This window comes from Labrus mixtus, chromosome 15 (assembly GCF_963584025.1).
Source record: "Labrus mixtus chromosome 15, fLabMix1.1, whole genome shotgun sequence".
NCBI lineage: Eukaryota > Metazoa > Chordata > Actinopteri > Labriformes > Labridae > Labrus > Labrus mixtus.
Genome location: NC_083626.1, coordinates 10,887,602 through 10,909,149, shown reverse-complemented (window position 1 = coordinate 10,909,149; position 21,548 = coordinate 10,887,602). Strand labels below are relative to the sequence as shown.

Genomic DNA, 21,548 nt, shown 5'->3' with positions numbered 1-21,548 from the left:
ATTCGTTTGACCCCGGCCATCTGTCCTCTCCTCTCTCTCCATTTGATCAGGTTTGCATTTTTTTCACACAATAAAAATAAAAAAAGAGACGAGAGACAGTTTGTCTGAAGTTTCTTTATTGAGCTCGTGGAGGTGACGCCCTGATGGTTAACGAGGGACGATGTGACAAACAGCCAGAGAGACATGTCAGAGACTCGCCGTCCAACAACAATGACCCCGGGTGAACCATGGCGGCGGCAGAATAAATACGTTGAGATGACTGAAACACGGACACGCTTCATTCAGTGTAAAAGGTTTTAGAAAATGAACAGCTGCACGTTTTATTTACAACAAACAGTCTGCTAACTATTTACATTCAGCACGCCGTGGTTAAAAGACGAGATAAAGAACATTAGAAAAACTGAAACTAGAACAATAAATAAATGACTGAACAGGAAGTGACTGAGAGCGTTTCATTATTTACAAACATGTCGTCCTGTGACCTTCAGCCCCACTGAGTGCGCTCCGTCTCTGATGAAGGTTGCAGCACAGGAAGAAAACTGATAACTACGGAAGCCCTGAAAGGACATTCAGACAAACATGTCCCGACTGTAGTGTATCTCGACTTATGAACGCCGTTATCTCGAGGAGGGAAGATTCTTTTCACGTGTTAACGAGTGAATGGCGTGAGATCTTCAGAAAAAACGACTGATATGAATCCCAAGATAACGTGTTGAGATAACAAGAAAACTGAGCCAATCAAAATGTACGGCTGAATGTCCTCTTTGGGCTTCCGTAGCTAAATGACCTTAAATTACCTCTAATGACCTTTACTTCGTTAGTCAAACTCGTGGCTCAATCACACAGAGACGCGTTGCTGGATAATCATCACCAGGAGAACCACAGTGGTCGTCTGGTCAGCACGCTTACCGGGCGCTCTTCTCGGCTGCTGTGCGACTCGTTTTTCTAGCCGTTTTTATGGCGTGCATAAAAGTTGAAAAACTTTTCAGCTGAGTAGCGCTCGTCAGTGTTGCTTTTTGTTGAAGCAGCCAGGAGGCTTTTTACCCTCCTCGTCTCGGAGCAAAGTAACGGCGAGATCTCTACGTTTTCTCGAATGGCACCCGTTTGCACAGGCCCAGATGAGCTCAACGCGCCTCTGTGTGATTGGTCCGTAAGAATAAATGTTTCTAACCGTCCTGTGAACTCTGTCGGCTGGTTAATGTTCAATATGATGTAGTTCTTCATCTGCAGTCCAAATACACAACAAAGCTTCAGACGAGGCCTGAAGTCGAGGAGATAAAAATATGATCCATAAAAGATTTAAGAACCTGCTGCACGCCGCCCCGCAACAAGCTGTCAGGAGAAATGAACTCTGAGGGCTTTAAACTGTTTACAGCTAAACAAAGGGTCAAAGTTCAGCAGTGCGGAAGCTGCTGTTCGTATGAGGAGAGCTTTTATAAACATGAAGTCACAGATCAGATCTCACTTTGTCATGACTGATCTTCATTAAAACCATCTGAAACTCTAAACTTCATTAAATCCTTCATACTCCGATACGACCTCCATCTTTTTAATGAGCGATAGTATCAAAACTGACTGAAGCTTTTATAAAACGACATGGTGTTCATCACACAGGAGGAACCCTTCAAAGCTGCAGACGCACTCCTGCACGCCGTCCAAAGTGACAACCATCCTGCACAGACGTGTTTGAGTGCAGACGCTGAGCAGGAGTGAGCCTGCAACTTTTGTTCATTAAAAACATGAAATGACCCAAATATTTAAATGTCTACGGCATGGTACTGAAGCAGGTATCATATCGTTTTGTTTTTTTTACTGAGAACCCCCCCAAAGGCTCAGGTGAGGGCGATAAGAGCCGTTTGCAAAACCACGCTCACGCAAAGCATACAGATGTTTACTCTCTGCGTACAGATGTTTACTCCCTGCGTACAGATGTTTAATCCGTGCGTGCAGAGGTTTAATCCGAGCATACAGATGTTCAATCCGAGCGTACAGATGTTCAATCCGAGCGTAAAGATGTTTACTACAAGCGTACTGATGTTTAATATGTACGTACAGATGTTTAATCCGTGCGTGCAGGTTTAATCCGAGCGTACAGATGTTTAATCCGAGCGTACAGATGTTCAATCCGTGCATACAGATGTTCAATCCGAGCGTACAGATGTTTAATACGAGCGTACTGATGTTTAATATGAGTGTACGGATGTTTAAACCGTGCGTACAGATGTCTAATCCAAGCGTACAGATGTTTAATCCGTGCGTACAGACGTGTAATCCCTTTTTACGTACATATATTTAAACCGTGCGTACAGATGTTTCATATGTGGGTACAGATGTTTAATCTGTGGGTACAGATGTTTAATCTGAGCGTACAGATGTTTAATCTGTGGGTACAGATGTTTAAACCGTGCGTACAGATGTTTAATCTGTGCGTACAGATGTTTAATCTGTGCGTACAGATGTTTAAACAGATGTTTAATCCGAGCGTACAGATGTTTAATCTGTGCATAGATGTTTAATCTGAGCGTACAGATGTTTAATCTGAGCGTACAGATTTTTTATATGTGCGTACAGATGTTTAAACCACAGCTTTTGAATCCGTGTGCACAGATTTGCAAACGTCTCTTCTTCTTTCTTTTTTTACCTGAGCCCTCAGGAGCTCCGTAGGGTTTTGTTAGTGTCATATCGAAGTTTAAAATCCTGTTAAGGTAACAAACCTTCTCAGGGCAGAGATGTGTCTCTGGATAAAAACAGGAAACACAAAGAGAGGCAGCTGGTGTTGCTAACAGAAAACAGCTAAAGCTAAAACATGTACAGGTAGAAGAGGTCGCCCAGCCTGCCTCCTCGTGCTCCTCGTATGGCTGATATTCAGACCTGACGTCGCCTCCTGTAAAGTCTGTGAACTCGCCCAGATGTTGAGTCCAGATGTTACACCAGTTTCTTAGCCTCAAAGAAGCTCTTGAGGTGTTTCATCTGCCAGATCCCGGTGACGATGAGGATGAGCGTCTGAGCAATGGACCACCACAGGACGCGCTGGTTGGTGCTCTCGCTCGTCATCCGGAAACGCTCCTCACGGTACTGCAGAGGACACACACACACACACACACACACACACCTCTCTGATTAAACTTGACCTTTGATAACCTGAGAGCACACCTGTAATCTCTCAGAGGTGTGTCTTACTGACCCTCTGGTAGTTCTGCTCCTTCTGGATCTGCTCCACCTGGTCCAGCAGCTGGCGCACCCTCAGCTGCAGCTCCGTCAGTTTGTCTTTGGCAGCGATCTCGGGGTAGTTGTTGGTGTGTTCTCCCACCTGGATGTCCAGGTGAACTCTCTGATGTGACAGGAAACAGACAGTTTGAAATCTACATCAGGTTATATTCTCTCCCTGGGGGAAAAGATGAACGATCACAGGTGATAATAAAAGAAGCTCTGCGGTAAGAGAAACTGGTCTTTAATCTGTCTGGATAACTGACCCAGGAGACGCAGAAACCCCCTGGAGTGTTCGAGGTCGTATCTGAACCAGAACCACTCAAAATAAACCGGAGAGTCAGTAAAGCTCTGAGACGACTCTGAGACGAGCTTCATGTGAACTAAAGGACGCTTCATAAAGCCCTCAGGCCCGGTTCACCCTGGAGCTGTGTGAGTGCAGGCCAGCGGGCCCGGTGTGACAGAGTCCTGGATCTGGTTAAACTGGTCAGTCCTCAGGGTTTCTGTTAACTACTGACCCGGTCTGGTTTGACAGGTTCAGACCCCAGCTCAGACTAACGTTCAGGACTTCAGTCCATCAAGTGAATATTTAACATCTTCAGTGGGTAGAAGTTAAAAACCAGTGTGTGTGTTGGTACCAGTTTCCCTCCAGCAAACAGCGCCATCTTGGTGGAGTTGGAGTGCAGACAGATCTGATGCTCTCCCGGAGTGTGAGAGGTGAAGGTGAAGCGTCCGTCTGAGCCGTACTGACGGGACAGGATGATCTGAGAGAGACAAACACGGGTTATGTTTCCATACGTTATGCAGTGGTGTGACTTCCAGCCGCTCGGCCTCCGTGCTCACCTTGGTGTCTGGATCTTTGATCTCCACGTGCATCCCGAGGCCGGGCGTCGCCGGGAGGAAGGAGCCGCTCTGCTTGTCCCACAGCTGAGTGCGATACTTCCCTGTAGGACGGGAGGAGAAGCAAGGAGCCATGACATCATGAAACATTATCAGAGGAGATGAAACATGACTTCATTCACCTTTAGTCTCACTGTAGATCCATAGGTAGTTTTTTTACTTCATCAGAATTGTCGACGTTCTTTAGTTTCTTTTTTCAAAATAAAAACATTGGAAACACACATTAAGAATAAATCCAGTTTTGAGTTTTGAATAACTCCCTCTCCCTGTTCCTGAGGATGATGCTGCCCACTCACAGAGTCAGAGATACAGAAACATGAGAGGTAGAAGAGATGTGCTGCAGTCTGACATAAAGACAGAGACCCAATCTGTTATCCTGACAGCAGTCAGACAAACTGATCTGGAAGGGAGAGTTGTAGTCCAGAGTAACAGAGACCAGGACAGACCAGAGACATTTAGAGAACAAGACCAAGACCAGAAAAATCTCTGAAAAATCGTCATCCTGTGTGCAGGGGGGCGTGTCCCTCACTTAGACCGTCACAGCGGGAAGGTTTAACCTCGGGATAAAAATCTGATTGTGACTGAATTTAAGTTATTTGGCGTTTTCCTTCTGATCACAGTAAAGACGCGATGAATCAGTGGCGGTCTTGACTGGTCTTGATCCAAAATCCAGAGTATGCCCAGTCTGAGAGCGAGACCTTCAAAAAGTGGTCTCGAGACCGGTCTTGGTCTAGTACTACAAGACTCCTGGAAGGTATTTTCATGTGAGATATCTTCAAACAAACAATACAAATTGTGCACAGCTCAGGATGAGTACATTTCATTCATGCGTGGAGCACACAGAGCAGCAGACCCCTCATGTGTTAAAGACCCCAGAAATAAAGAAGCAGTGCTTTAATACTGTAAAACAATCTTTAGAAAGCTGCACACTTTCTCTCATGTTCGTCTCTTTGGATAAAAGAGTCTGATTCATGATTGTAGAATTTAAAAAAAAGAGAAAAATCAAAATCAAAGCTCTGTGAGGCCTGTAAATATCACAGTGATTGAGTGTTACACCTGCTGACACAGAAATGTTCAATATAAAGACTTAAACTTACATTCAACGTCAGAGTTTATTTCAATTATTATTAAGGTGTTCTCGTCGTGAGTTATTACTATGAACTCTCGCGTGATTTGTTGATTTACAGGTTTGATTCACGGCAGCATCTCTGATGGAGACAGCTGTTCGTGTGCACTGCTAGTTAGCTCCCCGTGCTAATGGCTCGTGTCCTTACCGATCACCATGGTCTCATCCGGGATTTCTTCTATGAAACATTTCTTCTCCGTCTCTCCGATGTGGAAGTAGAGGCCGTGAGCCGGAAACATCCAGGCTAACGCCAAAGTGAGAGCTGCAGAGAGGGAGAGCATCATGGAGCCTCGAACACCCACCAACACACACACACAGAGAGAGAGAGAGAGAGAGAGAGAGAGAGAGAGAGAGAGAGAGAGAGAGAGAGAGACAGAGACAGAGAGAGAGACAGAGACAGAGAGAGAGAGAGCCGTGATGCTGCAGCCTGCTGACGTCATCAACCGCCGAGGAAGGAGGAAGGGGATTTCCTGGAACCAATAGACAGCTCTGCCCTGACTGAAGTCTCTCAGGCACCTTGTGTTTTTATAAATCAAGAATATATACACAAACAACACGACACTGACATCTTTCAAAACACGTTAAAATGAACAGGTGCATATCCAAAAGAAATGGACAAAAGGACAGACGGATAAAATAAAATAAATAACAACAGAAAATAAATAACATATAGAGGCTCTACAATAGAGCTTTGGCAACCTGCGTGAGCATGGGGGGGTTGAGACAGCTCTCTACAATGTTTTGAATTTAGACTGCAGTACCCATTTAAACACTAGGTGTCAGAGTTACATGTTGCTCCTTTAATGGATTTTTTGCAATTATGAAATATTTGTACAGTTGACCTTCAGGGCCGCCGTATTAATGCATCTTACCACATGGTATTTATTAAAAGAAACAGGTAAAAAGAAAAGTGTAGAAGTCCAAATATCTCCTGATGTGTGCAGGTTGTTTTTGCAGCCTGAGAGGAAGTGCTGCCTGACAGTCTTCTCTCAGGGCGGAATTACACGTAGCATTTCCTGAGCTAACAACAGTCGGCTGCCTCTGCTGTGACAGGTATCCTCAGAGCACCTCAAACTCACGCTGTGATTCAGCACAACGCAACTAAAAATGGGCAGAATGTCGTTAAGAAGACTCGCAGCTGGTTGATGTTTGTTTCTGATTCTGACATTTAACACAAACCTCAGTTTCACATCGGCTAGGTACATTTACCCAGCTAGCTCTGAAGCTAACGCGCTAGCTACATCTAATTAGCCACTGAAGGGCTAACTCCGCTTTAACAGGCTGTATGTGAGAGACGGAGCTGCTGACTGAGGACCTTAAGGACAATCATAACTACAAAATAAGAAGAAGAAAGGTAAGCTAGCTTGAATTCTGATCATGTAACGTTAGCATTGAGCTGGGATGAGGTGTTATCTTGAGATCTTATCTTATCTTGAAATCATGTTAGCTGTGATTAAAATACGTGAATCAGCTTTTTAATTCTACATCCGGTGATTATTATAGTCTGTTTATGTTGTAATGTAACACTTAAATAAAGCTTTATATCTAGCTCGAGCTCCGAGCCTCATGGTACCCAGGATGACGTCATGTTTTCCTCCCGTTCACTGACACCTGCACTCTCAGGTGTGTGTGTGTGTGTGTGTGTGTGTGTGTGTGAGTGTGATACAGCGCAAAGAGCAGCATGACGTCATCAGACTATGGTATCTAAAGGGTCAAACATGGCCTCCTGTTAAAATAAAGGTAAATAAATCAAGTGGAGCAGGATCATCGTGAGGGCTGAAAGTGAAAGTGAAAGGTACATGAGGCCTGACAGCAGGAGGCGGGCTCAGCCAGGTGTCAATCACTGTCAGCTCATCATGTCACACATTTAGATAACAGGTGTTGGATTAGAATAAGAGTTAGAGCCCCTAAGTTCCTTTTACAGTCATCATAACATGCATGCTTTCAGACAGACTCAGACGAAGCCTCTGATTGTCTGCTTTATGTTTTTATTATTTTTAGTTGTTGTAGATGATGTGCTGCATGTTGTGTCATGTTTGTGATGAACGTGTAAACTGTGAACCTCAGGAAGAATAACTTCTACCCGATTCTGAAGCTCATGGGGATCCAAACAAACAATCAGTATTTTTCTGCAGGTATGGTGCAGCCGCAGCCTGACGGACCCATGCAGTGGGAGATGTCTGGAGAGGACAGTGGGGGGGCCCTCAGGGTCCCACCGGAGCTCGCTGCCAATGAAGTGGTGACCAGGTTACTGGGAGACAACCAGCAGCTCAGAGGTACCGTGTATCCCATAATACAAGAAGTCAAGTTAACACAAATCAAAGTGCAGAGTGTTTTCTCTTTGGATGCTGGAGTTTGAATCAAACTGAAAATCCTGGAGCTGATACAGTCTTACTCTTATTTCGGTAAAGGGAAGGGGGGGTAACTGGAAACATTTGGGAGCCCCAGATGTTGCAGCATCAGATGTTTAGTAATACGCATCCAGAGTCCCAGATGTTACCTAACATTATCCACAATCAGCTGATTAAATAAACAGAAACAAAGACAAAACAGACGTCGGCTCAGAAAAAGATTCCTCGTGGCGTCCTCCTGTCAACTTTCTATTTATAACTGATGTGTGATAAATAAAACCCAACAAGAGACGATCTGCTGAGTCAGAGATTTATCTTCTCACAGTGTTGTTTCATCCATGGCCCCTGTGCACATCTTCCTACCTGATATTAACACCACCTGCCCCCCCCCCCCCCCCCCCCCCCCCCAGAGGCTCTGAGGCGGAGTAACCTTGCCCTGCGTCAGCGCTGCGAGGAGATGGAGGGATGGCAGCGGAGGACGAGGGAGGAACGAGAGTTTCTCAGCTGTCGTTTCCAGGAGGCCAGGTCGCTGGTGGAGAGGCTGGCCCAGGAGAACCACTCCTTACAGGGCTTAGTGAACGGACCGGCCCCCTCCTCGGCCCCCTCGTTCCCCTCGTCCCCCAACTGCTGCAGCTCCAGTCAGACTGAAGAGCTGCAGGGACGCCCGGCCAGGAACGGACCGCTGGACGGACCGAAGGTCAGCCTGTTCCTTATGTTCACCCACTAACAGCTGTTTAACACATGCACGGCTTCCTCTGTGTTTTTAACACCATGTTTGTAATCCTTATCTTAGTGTATGCAGGGTTTATAGTTACCATACGGTCTGACAGACGGCGAGCGAATCATGAATCAGAAATAATCAAAAGGAGTCGTTAGTTATGAGAGACGTGTCGGAGGAGGGATTAAAACAGCTTTAGGACTGATTTGTCTGTTTGTCTTTCTGCTGGGTTTCAGACTCTGGATCAGCGGGACAAGAAGAGGATCGAAGAGACGGACCGACACACACAGACGACGCCCCCTCGCAGCCTGGTACGATGAATCCACCTGTTTGTTTTGTCTGCTGTTTGTGTTCATTCTGTCGTCTAACCTGTGTGTCTGTGTGTGTTTAGGGCGATGCCAGTGTGCTAAGCTCCCTCTTTTCTCCCCCCTCCTCTTTCTCAGAGGCGCGGGGGGAGATGATGGTCAGGGAGAATGGCCAGGTGAGCCTGATCCCTCCCCCCTGCTGTGCACCAATCAGATCCCTGGCACTTAATTTTGTGGGCGTCACACCTTTAGTTTAATGCTTCACCCCACCTCACCTTCAACTGCATTCAGGCGGAGGTGTGAAATCCCGACTTTCTACTCAGTGAAACGTTCTGATGACGTCCTGTGAAGTCTAACCTGGCAGTAATCTGCATGCAGCGTTAAAACATGAAACTAACGTACATCAGGCGATTAAGAGGTGGAACTTGTTCCTTTCTTTTACTTCCGAGCAGGAAAACTGGATTTATTAGTGGCTGGACAGCAGAAGTTTATTTTTGTTTTGCTTTGAATGGAGCACAGCTCTGATCCAACGCTTCTCCCCAGTTTGTCTTCTTTCCTGGTGCACTAAATCTTTGCTTCTGTCTGTGCACCAGCTCAGAGGGTGAAGGCGGTCTGTCATCCCTTCATCCGTTCATCCCTCTCTCTCTCTCTCTCTCTCTCTCTCTCTCTCTGCAGCCTGTCGAAGGTGCAAACGACTTCCTCCTGCTGCTGAAGAGCCACAAAGAAAAGCTGGAGGAAGGGATGAGCGAGCTGAGGAAGAAGAACGAAGAGCTGGAGAGAGAGAAGGAGGAGGGAGAGAAAGAGAGAGAGCGAATGAGGCGCTGCATCGACCAGCTACAAGCCAAACTGGCGCAGGCACAGGTAGGAAACCGGCGCAGGTTTAAACTAAGTGTCAACCTCCAGTGTTTAAAAAATGAAGCCGATGCTGAAGTGTAAAATCCTGCAGTTCCTGGAGTGTCCACTAGAGGCTGGCTGCAGAAGCACAGGAAGTCACATACATACCTATTCTAAAAAGCCTGTTTTTACAGCAGAGATTAACATGTTTACAGTCTGGTTCAAAAAAACAAATAGGTGTGATTAGCTCATGTCTCGATCGACACACACTGTACAGGGGGTGAATGTTTTGATGACTCATCAGTTTTGATTTGATGAAGGATAAGAGTTATTCACAATAAGGTGTGTAGCTGACATGATTGACAGGTGGGCGCGGTGTAACGGTTTGTCAGGAGGTTTAAAACCCGCCTCAGCTCTCAGCCTGTCGTTAGATTGACTGAAAGTTAGACTGAAGAGATTAGAGCTGTCCCCTCACAGCGAGGAGGTTCCTGGTTTGAATCCCCATTTGCATGTTCTACTCATGCATGTGTGGGTTCTCTCCTGGTACTCCGGCTTCCTCCCACAGTCCAAAGACAGTATAGATAATGGATGGATGGATATTTAGACAATCATCAGTCTGCGATTTTGAGCTCAGACGGTAAGTTAGAGACAAACTGCTTTTGAAATCTGAGCAGACGGTTTTATTAAAAGATCAAAGTTGAGTTTCCCCTCCATCTTAAAGTCTGAATGTTTCCTTCCAGGTGAATAACGTCACTGAGGAGGTGGCTCCTCATCGCTCTGAGGCTCAGCACTCCTCCGACTGGTACGTTTATCCTCCTGATGTTTAATATCTGTGACTTCATGTTTCTAACAGCTGATTCATTATTTCATCTTTACAGTTCTTCTCTGCATCAGAGTGTTTCTGCTTAATTAAACCTAACCCTCCTCCCTCCTCCTCCTCCTCCTCCTCCCCCCTCCTCTTCCTCTTCCTCTTCCTCCTCCTCCTCCTCCTCCTCTCTCTCTAGCTCTAGCCTGGCTAAACTCACAGAGCAGCTTCAGGCCACACAGGGCAGGTGAGCTCTGTGTGGTTCTCTTTCTCACCGTGTGCATGTTTCCTCGCCGTCACGCCGTCTCTTCTTCTTTATTTTTTAATCATCTTGTTTTTCTTCTTCATCTGTTTTTATTCCGTTCACTCCTCAAAGCGTTGTCACATCGTTACCTGAAAGGATTGAAGGTCTCTTCAAATCAGCAGCTTCTTTCAGCGTCTTTAAATAAATAATGAACTTTGAGGTTACGTCAGGGCAGGTCATCGTTATCGCTGCATGAGCGTTCACAATAAACTGAATTTATATCAATACATCAGGAAACTGATTCTAATCAAAGAGGCGATGCTCACTCTGTGTGTGAACGTCGTACCTGAAGGATAGAGGCTCAGGTACGACGTTCATCTTTCATCTTTTAATTTAAGCTGTTTTCAGATCAGATCTTTTCAGAATAAAAGCATAAAAACAACAAGATGATGATGATGATGAAAGTCTCATGATAAACTCTGACAGCTTTGTTCTCCAGCTGGCATCCGTCTGTCTCCCTGCATGTTTGTGTTTGTGTCTGGAACAGATCACGTCTTCTTCTGTTAACATCTCAAAAAGCATCAGAGCACTGATCTTCACTCAAACTGCTGCTGATTTATTCTGACCGCGCTGCTACATTTAGAACGGTTTAAAGTTTCCATTTTTTTCATTCTTTTAAATGTGAATCAATAAAAGACATCCAGCAGCTCTGACAGTGACGGGAACTGATAAGTGACCTTTGACCTCCAACATTTACCCGCTGCAGCTGACGTTAAATCATCTAGCGTGCAGCTCAAACTTTAACCTGAAAACCAACGAGAGTCAGTGAAACATCACAGAGTGTTCAGACGGCTGCGTGTAGATCTGGAGGGAGAAGTGATGAATGTTAAAGTCGTGTTGTCAGACGTGTACAGTTGTAACGTGTGGCGTCTGCAGGTACCGCGAGCTGGAGGAGAAGCTGGACTATCTGCAGAAGAGTTCGGCTCAGAGGGACAGAACTGAAGCTCTGCTCAAACAGAAGGACAAAGACTGCGCTCAGGTAGGATCCAGACTCTGATCATCTCAAAGTCAAACGTTCAGAGTCTTGTTTGTCCTCTTCACCGTCTCCATGAGCGCTGCATGAAGTGTTCGCATTAAGACGTCCGTGTACGTTCATCAAACATTGAATCAGTTTCAAATCAAACAGACATGTGGACAGCTTCCTGTCGGGACAGCAGCCAGAGACTCTGTTCAAACTGATCTCTGTTCTATGTCAGGTTCCAGTTTCTGTCAATGGAGGGGAGGGGGGGGGCATGTGGCTTCTCCTCTTCCCCCTCACATCTGTGATCTGATGTCGATGTTTTATCTGACCTTTGTGTTTATTTTTTTACGTCTCCTCATCCTAATGAAAATGAAAACTAAGACATACAGAATCGCCCTGCAGTCGATAAACGGAGACGGAAGAAGCCATTAGATCAAGCGGGTACATGATAACATCGGAACCCGCCCAGATGGGATCAGTCTCTAATGAGTGTTTACATGAAGCAGTTTGATTCTGATGATGTGTGTCCCTGTAAGCTTATGAACTCAGTGATAAAGGCTGACGCAGCGCTCTGTGTTTGTGCAGCTGGTGAAGGACTGCGAGGCTCTGAAAGCTCAGGCCACGTCTCTGCTGGCAGAGCTGAACGAGAGCCGGAGCCTTCAGGAGAAAAGTCTGCATGAACGTAAAGTGATGGAAGACAAGTGAGTGTCCTCTGACCTCAGTATACACAAGATCCTCTGTGTGTCTGTCTTACATGTCTCTGTCTGTCTCCTCCTCCTCTCTGTCTGTCTCAGGATGAACAGTAAGGTCAAGGCGCTGCAGGCAGCTGAGCGTGAGTTGGAGCAGCAGAGGAAGCAGCATCACGTGGCGATGGACAAACTGCTGCTGCAGACGCAGAGTCTGGAGACGGCCCTGAAGACGGAGAGACACGTGGTCACAGAGGAGAAGTGGGTTGATTTAAAAACATCAGAGACAAACTGGTTTAGTCAAACTGGTTTAGTCAAACTGGTCTGTAAAGTTTCTCTTCTTCTCTCGTCTCAGGAAGAAACTGACGCAGCTGCAGCACGCCTACACCTGCCTCTTCAGAGACTACGACTCCAAACTGAAGTGTGAGGTAAGGTGACCGTCCACTTCCTGTTGAGCGCCATCACTCGAGCTGAGAGAGTCTTCACGGTCATGTGTGCTGCTTTTGCAGGGCGGAGACCTGTGCAGCCGTCTGGAGGAGGCGGAGCGAGCGCTGGCCCTGAAACAGGATCTGATCGATAAACTGAAGGAGGAGGTGGAGCAGCAGAAAGGCTCTCTGGAGACCGTCCCTGTTCTCACCGCTCAGGTACACAGTCATGTGACCTCTCTCCTCTGTGGGCGGAACATTACTGATTGTAAGTCAACATCTAAATTGGGATTTAAGTGTGGCTGTTCGGCACTGGTGGTGAGTAAAAAGATGTCAGGAGGCAGAAATAGATGCAAAATAAGGTGGTTGATTTATTAACCAAAAATAACACAAAACAGCAAAAACAAAAGTCCCCGGGTAATCTAATAAAACAACTAGATTAAATAAACAGCCTCACAGCAAGCTGCCACCAACAAACATTTCCCCCCAGACTCTGACTGAGTCTCCCTTTATTCAAGAAACAACCCAACTGAAGGCCTCACTCTGTCCCATTAGGCTCAGCTGATTTCACACAGTCAGCGTCAGGAAGGTGTGGGAGAACCTTTTCACTGTGGGTCAGAAAAAAAAGCTTCTAACGTCCTCCAGGAACTTTCCTCTGATGATGATGTGATGACATCATCAACACATCATCATCAGATCTGACTGTTAATGTTTCGTTTTCTTACTGATCAGTCTGACACATCTAAACGTGTTTCCAGATTCACTGAAATTAAAGATGGCTGCTGTAGGTTGAATATCTCTCCCCTCCCCCCTCCCCGTCTGTCCTGCTCAGGCCGACATCTACAAAGCAGACTTCTTAGCGGAGCGAGAAGCCAGAGAGAAGCTGAACCAGAAGAAGGAGGAGCTACAGGAACAGCTGACTCAGGCCCGCTCTGAGATTGAACGGCTCAAACAGGAAGCCACGTCACGGTAAAACAACAAGTCCAACACAAGACGAGTCTCAGAGGACACTGGGTCGTCAGATCTCTTCAGGTTTATCTGTGATTCAGATGTGGTCTCTCTGTGTACATGAAGTCAGGTCTGAATCATTATAATGAGACCTGTGTGTCTGTCTGTCCAGAGCACGAATGGAGCAAATGAAGCAGAGACACCAGGAAGACTTCCCAACACGGGCGCCCCACATTCCCCCCCCACAAGGTACATCACACACACACACACACACACACACACACACACACACACACACACACACACACTGGGTGTCTCTGATGTCCTCTCTCTTCATCGACTCGTCCTCTTCTCTCTCTCCTCAGGTGTGTTTGCAGGTGCAGCCTTCAACACGGTGCCCCCTGCCCCCTCGTACCGTAATCAGGGTCTGTTACCTGTGGGGGACCCGGGGGCAGCGGGGACCGAGGAGCTGCCAGATCTATGTTGTCCTAAGTGCCAGTACCAGGCTCCAGACATGGACACACTGCAGATACATGTGATGGACTGTATACAGTAAACAGGACACACACACACACTGACACACAAACTGACACACACGCACGCACACACACAGTGACACACACACTGACACTGTCACACACACACACACACACACACACACACACACACACACACACTGACACACACACACAGACACACAGTGACACACACACACTGACACACACACACACACACACACACATACACACACTGACACATCCTGACACATCATACAGCGTCTGCTCACAGCTCCGCCCACAGGAAGCGTGTGATAGCTACACCTTACTCTGTCTGACATCCACACTCACACATTAACCTGAACACACACTGTGGATCGTGTGCGTTGGAACAAAGACGAGCGACATCAGTGGATGGCGTGAAGACGGCGTGAAGACGATGCTGTAGCTCTTCATCCCTCGAACATCTTTGATAGATTTTTTTATTTTCTCCCCTTCTGATGTTTGATTTCCCATCAGCGTCCTCTTCATCAGCCTCCTCTTCATCAGCCTCGTCTTCATCAGTACTCTGTGGCGGTCAGCGTGTAGAGAAACATATTTAAAGGATCCCGTGTGTTGAGGTCATCATCGTGTCTGTCTGCATTACCTCAAACGTATTATTATCAATATTCAACATTAGAGATGTTCTCTGTGTTCTGTGCCTGTGTACACTGCTGCTTTACCTGATGCTTTGACCTGACCCTGAACGCAGCGTTTAGCCCCGCCCCCCCTTTGTGCCCCCTGTTGGGTCTTACCTCTAGCTGTGACACCTGGATGTTTACCTGCAGGTGAGCGAGGAGACGGCCTCTCAGTCTGTGTGAATATCGTCTGATGTTGAAGATTTACCAAATAAAGCAGTTCTTCAGAAACTTCTGTTTCCTGTTTTTATTTTGAATATGACGCAGAGAAGACGTCCAACAAAGAGCACTTACAGGTGTGTCCTGAAGGGGGCGCCAGAGGAAACTGTTTTCATGACAATCCAGACGACGTTATGGGGGAGGCACTTCTCTGACTTTAGAGAACCATTAACAGGGCGGCTGTGGCTCAGTGGTCAATCATTGTTTGTGTAAGTGTGATCTGGAGACGCTTTACTAAAGAGCACATGGGATAAGATGCAGGAAGGATTTCTTCTTTGTATTCCTCTCTTCCTGTTGTCCACACTTCTTCTCCGCTGAGGTGGGAGGTGGTTGTGGGGACGATCCAAACATCAGAATGATCATTACCCTGTCTTCACACTGAGGGTTCAGTCTCAGCCGTGGTGAAATCAGGTCTGTTCACTTTTAAAGATGATGGTGCAGCTGATGAGGAGGGAGGGCTTTATGAGCAGACAGACAGGAGAGAGAAACATGTTGGAACAGGAGAGCCGATCAGCGAGATAAGTCAAACATGCAGAGTAAACACGGGCGGGGCTCGTATTTCTTCTGCAGAAAGTCAGAGTGAGCTGATGTGAGAACACAGCAGGATATAATCAGGAGAATTCACCTGGAGCCAGTGGGAGGGGGTGGTGACCTTTATTCCCTGTGATCACTGCACGACCATAGACTGTCTGAAACGCCACCTCTATCATCTCTGTGCTCTAATCAACCTGCTGCTGCATGTTTCCTGTTCTCCAGTATGTTCTTCTCCACTCTTTAGTTCACATTGAGATTCTCTTCAACTATTGATACAAAGACTAATATTCTTATTATAGAGTCCTATGGAGGACTCTGATGCTTCTTACATCACGTCGTACCTCAGGAGACTCCGGGGTAAATCCCCCCCCCTCTCTGACAGGGATAATCTCCCGCTGTGAGGTGCATCATGTGTGAACAGGTGAGGAGAATATCCGGATCATTCCTCCTGAAGTTATCTTGAAACTTTCAGGAGTGCATGTGTGAAAACGACGACTGAAGAAAGAAAGACAGCTGACACGCTCTGAGTGAGTGACAGATTTATTATATTCATGAACATCAGAGTATTTACAGCGTGCGTATCTCCACGTCCTCTCTGTGTCTGAGCATCTTCTAGAGGACCAATCAGAGAGGTCTGGAGTCAGAGACATGATGAATGATGTCACTGCATCATCAGGCGTGCCGGCAAGTGATTGGTGCTTCAGCAGGAAGTGAAGAGAGAGCGTTTGATCTGATTCTGAGGAACAAACTGCCAGCTGACCCGACTTATAAAAGAGAAATGGAAATGTTTCTGACTCCATGAACATCATCTTTCTACAAAAATATTGAACACTGAAACGTTTCTGAACAACGAGCAGGTAAACACAAAGTGAGTGAACGTTGGTGAGCGGGTCTCACTGTGATGACATCAGCTGTCTGACAGTTCAAATAAAAACCGGTTTCTTTATATGAAACATGACGGCGCTCGTGAACGTCGTCCTCTCTCTTAACTCAGAGAAATGAACTCATGATGTCATCATGAATATCTCCTGTTTATGTCCTGACTGAAGGAGTTCCCCCTTGTGGAGAGTCTGCTGCTGGGATTTCTTTGACTCCATGTGTCGGTGAGTCTTTAAGTCCATGATGGTCCTCAGAGTGAGGAGAAAAAGAATCCAGGTGAGAGTAACACTAACGTGCTAACACGCTGAAGACAAGATGGCCGAGCAGGAACACAGACACAAACGGATGCACGCTCTTCCTCACGCCGCCACTATCGGACATTTTGTTGTTCTTCAGCAGGACCTCCACGGGGTAGTGATCACTGACCTCCAGAGCCTGCAGAGACAAACACACAGTCAGCTCCACTCAGCTTCATGTACCAGACCTGTCAGGTTCCAGACTCTGTTACCTGGTCCTCGCTGAGGCCGTACGCCGTCTGGAAGTTAAACGGTTTCGCTGACAAAGGAATAATCGCTCTGGCAAACGTTTCCCCGTGCACGACGATCCTGCACACAGAAAGTACAAAAAACTAAGTTTACTCATTGTACTTTTCTCTCTGAGAGTCTCCAGCGTTGATGTCATCTCTTTCATGGTCAGCGACTCTGCAGGTTCAGAGGGACCTCTAACTTACTGTCACTCCCTCTGATAGGGCCGGCTGTGATCCTTTACCTGCAGTCACTGAGATCACACCTCATGAACAAACATGGTGGACAGCTCACCTGTCGTAGGTGCAGGACGTGGACTTTCTCACTGTGGTGTCAGTTTTATCATTGATGAGCCAGAAGAGGTTTTTATCTGTGATCAGACGCACAAACTTCCTGTTCTTCTTAGCCAGGTAACCACAGTCAGCGTTAAAGTCCCCGAGAAGCATCACATGCTGCTCATACACACACACACACACACACACAGATGGTTACACTGATGTGTCAGAGGTGTGTAAATCTATTTTTGGTCGTGTGAGGTGATGTTGGTGTACCTCGGTCTTCCACATCCTCCTGACCTCCTGCAGGACGTCGTACAGGGCGTCCAGCTCCTTGGTGGTGTTTTCTGGAGACGTGTGCTGAGGTATGAGCACAAACTCCTTGATGACTGAGGAGAAACATGGAGAGGTTATTAAACTTGATCCTGATTGGATGAGAGCAGCTGTGACCTCGGGGGAGAGTCTGACCTGTTCTTGGAGCTTTGAACCGAACGACAAAAGGTTCTCTGGAGAACGCGTCGACGTCTCCGGGCCGATCGTCAGGGTACTGATACTGACCTGTGAGCGACACCGAGCCAGCCCTGCGCACACACACACACACACACACACACACACACACACACACACACACATTACACCTGGACACAGCTGTGCAGATCAGACACACAGAGCAGAGCTCACCTGTAGACGAACACGTACTGCTCCTGGTATGAAGAGCCCGCCTTGCCGAGTCTCTCACTGGACACCGCTTGATACTTGTGGTCAGCGTCATATCTGAAGACGAGACAGAAAACAGCTGTGAGGAACTGAAGGACAGGTGTGTGTGTGTGTGTGTGTGTGTGTGTGTGTCTCACCTGTTGAGCCGGTTCATCAGCTGTGGTAAAGCCTTCTCTTTACTGTCTCTGACTTCCTGAAGCAGAGTGACATCACAGCGGGAGATGATCTGAAGCACAAACAGATTCAGGATGAGGTCACATGTTTCACTTCCTGTCTGTGTCAAACTGAGGTGTGCCGTTTGTCCTGCAGATGTTACAGATGTTGTCTGTTGTGTGTATGCCTGCGTGTTATTGTGTTTCCGTCAGGGTTCTGTTGTGTGTTAAGTCGTGTTTCACGAAATATCAGAGCGCCTCACCCTGGTGAGAGTGTGCATGACGTTGCTTTTCTTGGACTTTGATTCTCCAAAGTGTTGAAGGTTGAACGCACAGATTCTAAAATCGGAGTCTCCTTGAACGTCACACAGTCCCAGGAGGAAGGAGAGGAGGAGGAGGAGGGAGGAGGAGCTCATGGTGCTCAGCTGAGGGAGAGAGAGAGTAGCTCGACCTGGAGAGACAAAAACAGAATCTATCAGTATTACCTCATCCATTCATACACATTCACACTCTGATGATGAAGCAGTGGGAGCAACTTGGGGTTAAGTGTCTTGCCCAAAGACACATCCGACATGTGGCTGCAGGAGCTGGGGATTGAACCCCAGACCTTCTGGCTGAGAGATGACCCCATGTTTTTGTGTTTTGAAGTTAAGCACATTCTGCGTCTTTGTGCTCCTGTGCTTTGTTTTGGTGATCAGCTGATGGCTGCTCACCGGGAGTCTGTGGGATGATGACATCACACACACAGGTCCATGTTTTTGTGTTTTTAAGGGTTAAACATGAACAGCAGACGCAGCTCTCGTATCACGCCGCTCTCTGTCTGACTCAGCACTCTTAGAAGAACTAATAGAACTGTTTCAGGAAGTTTAATGACTTCCTCTTTAAATACAGAACAAGATAAAGAGCTGAAGGATACAGAAGAGTGTCGCTCACAGATAATACATTCAGGATGACACCCCCCCCCCCCCCCCCCCCCCCCCCCCATCCTGCTGTCAAACAGGGATAGTCTCCTGCTGTGAGGTGCATGTGTGAACAGATCAGGAGAATATCAGGAGCAGACCTCCTGATGTTGTCTCCATATTTTAGGAGTGCATGTGTGAAAACTGCTTCTGTCTTCCTGCAGGATAAATATGAGGAGAAACATTCAGCTGTTTGTGTTCACACATGACGCTCAGACTGATAAACTTCAGGAGGATTCAGAGTGAAAGAACTGAAAGTGTTCCTCAAAATTTCAGAAACAAAACACTTTAAAAAACAGCTGTTATGTCTCCTAAACATGGTGACCTTTAAAGTTAGGAAGTGAGAGAGTGCTCACACACACACACACACACACACACAGAGGTTCAGCATGTTAACAGGTTATTCAGGGTGGGGGTGGGGGGGGGGGGGGGGGGAGTCACAGCACCTGGTTACACGTCTGATACCAACACTTAAACAAACACACTGATTCACACACACACACACACACACACACACACAGTCTCAGTCTGTTAAAGAATGAAGAAACTCACCAGCCTGTAGCTTCCTGAATGTGTCGGACGTGTTTGTGTGTCCCCTCCTCGGGACAGAAACATGAAGCTGCTGCTTTAGGGTTTCCTGTGGGAGAGACCGGCTGCGCGCGCGCACACACACACACACACACACACACACACACACACACACAGAGGAGCTGACACACACACACACAGAGGAGCTGACAGGAGACTTGAAAGGTCAAAGATCAGTTTGTTCTTTACTCATTGTGTGTCTTAAATGTTATAATCCGTGCAGGCTCCTCCCCCTGGGCGTCACACAGAGACCCGTTCATGTTTCAAGTTTCAGTGTGAATTTTTGGATAAAGTTAAGGCTCCTCCCTTTGGGTGCGTTTTTTTTTTTAAATGTGGGCGTAGAATAAAAACAGAGGAGGGGTTAAAGAGCAGAGTCTCTAAATAGAACCTCATGTTGCTCTTCTCTTTGTTACAGGAGGAACTGAATCAGGTTTATGTGATGACCTCATGTCCTGAGCGCTGGAAATTCAAATCAGTTTTCAATCCTCTTCCTCACGTTCATGAGGTTTGAGTTCAAAGGTCACATATCCTCCTCCTCCTCTTCTTCAGTGTAAATAAGTCTCAGAGCTCCTCAAAACATGTGTGTGAAGTTTCTTGTTCTGAATCCACTCTGATCCTGTATTTGATCATGTCTATAAACTCCTCTATTTCAGCCCTGCTCAGAACAGGCTCGGGGTGTACTCGGGCTTTCTCTCTCCATGTCCTATTGTTTACGGTGAGAAGGCAGACTCAGAGGGCAGAACAAACACCTAGCTGTGGGAGTGTCACCCACCTGGGGGAGGGGTTACTGCCCTTTGTGATGTCATGAAGGGAAAATCTCCAAACGGCCTGTTTGAGCACACATTTTCTGAAAAGTGGAGCAGGAAGAAGACTGAGAGGATGGACTTTTCTCATCATTGGGGGGTTTGTAGACAGACTAGAGACACATATTAGAGTTAGAGGAACATGGAGAAGAGGATTTTATATAATATGTGACCTTAGAGAAAGGGGGACCCTCCATCCTTTTCATAGAGGCACGTTTTGTCATACGGGACTATCAGACAGTGTTGTCCAGCTCTGCCCTCTGATTGGTCAAACTCGTCATCATGTAGATCACATTCAGCGGTGTCATGAATGTTGCTCGTCCTGCGTCGTGATGACCTGAAGAAGATCTGTGAGATGGAAATGTTCCTTTTTAAAATTCTTAACTTTAGTTTGATTTTCGATCCAGAGCCTGTGAACGTTTTTCTTTGGATGTGCAGACCCTACACCTTGTTTAGTCTTCTTCTACACAGGAGTAGGAATGAGCTCCTTCTGTTGGCTTCTCTTTACAGATCAATGAATCTACAACATGTTTTTCTCCTGACGATCATATTCATGCTGCATCAGACATCATGAAGAACCCACACAGCTGTTCCCACTTCCCCCAGCAGAGGGCGATAAAAGAGCCAGCAGAGGATGTAGAGGATTTGATGATTGTTTGAGTTTATATTTATTCCGTTTTTATTTCCACTGTCCTCATTTTGTTCCTCTCAGACAAAAACAAACCATGACCTGCTCCTGTCTCAAAGTTCACTGAGCTCATATTAACTCTGACTCTGCTGTACCTAACAGCTGTTCAAACTTCAGTCACCTGCAGGTGGATTGAAGAACTGAGTATATCTTTGGATGTTGTTCCTGTTTGTGATGAGAATATAAATCTAGATTATTATTAATCATTACTGCTGCTTCGCCTTTCCTCTTCACCTTTGACCTGTATCAGCTGACCGATCACCTGACATGACAGCACCCTCTAGTGTCCACGGTAAAGAACTACACGTGGGCTTGTTACTTTAATGTTTGCAGTGATTTTTAGTGGCTGTCTTCGGGTCCACTGACATCGCTAGACCTTTTTCCATGTGTTTTGTTCGTGAACCGTGTGTCAATAAAGACTTATTGAAAAAAAAAAAACTTGCAGAGGAGAAAACTGCACACAAAC

At 46.6% G+C, this 21,548-nt stretch overlaps 3 protein-coding genes across 7 annotated transcripts; 1 reads left to right on the top strand and 2 right to left on the bottom strand.

Annotated features, from left to right (window-relative positions):
• Nucleotides 1–102: 102 nt before the first annotated feature.
• tmed4 (transmembrane p24 trafficking protein 4) lies at nucleotides 103–5,601 on the bottom strand. The gene is made up of 5 exons (XM_061056755.1): nucleotides 5,382–5,601; nucleotides 4,051–4,151; nucleotides 3,846–3,971; nucleotides 3,185–3,331; nucleotides 103–3,075 (listed from the first exon to the last, which is right to left on the bottom strand). The coding sequence occupies exons 1-5, from the start codon at nucleotides 5,515–5,517 to the stop codon at nucleotides 2,926–2,928; spliced, it is 660 nt and encodes a 219-aa protein (XP_060912738.1). The 5' UTR covers nucleotides 5,518–5,601; the 3' UTR covers nucleotides 103–2,925.
• Nucleotides 5,602–6,206: 605 nt separating this feature from the next.
• Nucleotides 6,207–14,975, top strand: ikbkg (inhibitor of nuclear factor kappa B kinase regulatory subunit gamma). 4 transcript variants are annotated; one of them, XM_061058648.1, is made up of 16 exons: nucleotides 6,207–6,587; nucleotides 7,369–7,509; nucleotides 7,995–8,281; nucleotides 8,539–8,613; nucleotides 8,694–8,783; nucleotides 9,283–9,468; nucleotides 10,182–10,243; nucleotides 10,446–10,493; nucleotides 11,427–11,529; nucleotides 12,097–12,212; nucleotides 12,306–12,458; nucleotides 12,553–12,625; nucleotides 12,707–12,841; nucleotides 13,455–13,591; nucleotides 13,743–13,819; nucleotides 13,936–14,975. In XM_061058648.1, the coding sequence occupies exons 2-16, from the start codon at nucleotides 7,371–7,373 to the stop codon at nucleotides 14,124–14,126; spliced, it is 1,872 nt and encodes a 623-aa protein (XP_060914631.1). In that variant the 5' UTR covers nucleotides 6,207–6,587; nucleotides 7,369–7,370; the 3' UTR covers nucleotides 14,127–14,975. The 4 variants fall into 4 exon arrangements, with proteins under 4 accessions (XP_060914631.1, XP_060914633.1, XP_060914632.1 ...); XM_061058650.1 differs by lacking the exon at nucleotides 8,694–8,783 and having other exon boundaries at nucleotides 6,208–6,587; XM_061058649.1 differs by lacking the exon at nucleotides 10,446–10,493 and having other exon boundaries at nucleotides 6,208–6,587.
• A 1,046-nt stretch (nucleotides 14,976–16,021) lies between these two features.
• dnase1l1 (deoxyribonuclease I-like 1) lies at nucleotides 16,022–19,709 on the bottom strand. 2 transcript variants are annotated; one of them, XM_061058669.1, is made up of 8 exons: nucleotides 19,556–19,709; nucleotides 18,308–18,495; nucleotides 18,030–18,118; nucleotides 17,857–17,949; nucleotides 17,644–17,756; nucleotides 17,452–17,564; nucleotides 17,195–17,352; nucleotides 16,672–16,981 (listed from the first exon to the last, which is right to left on the bottom strand). In XM_061058669.1, exons 2-8 carry the CDS (start codon nucleotides 18,458–18,460, stop codon nucleotides 16,864–16,866), a joined length of 837 nt encoding a protein of 278 aa, XP_060914652.1. In that variant the 5' UTR covers nucleotides 18,461–18,495; nucleotides 19,556–19,709; the 3' UTR covers nucleotides 16,672–16,863. The 2 variants fall into 2 exon arrangements, with proteins under 2 accessions (XP_060914653.1, XP_060914652.1); XM_061058670.1 differs by lacking the exons at nucleotides 18,308–18,495; nucleotides 19,556–19,709 and having other exon boundaries at nucleotides 16,022–16,811; nucleotides 16,885–16,981; nucleotides 18,030–18,301.
• Nucleotides 19,710–21,548: the final 1,839 nt, after the last annotated feature.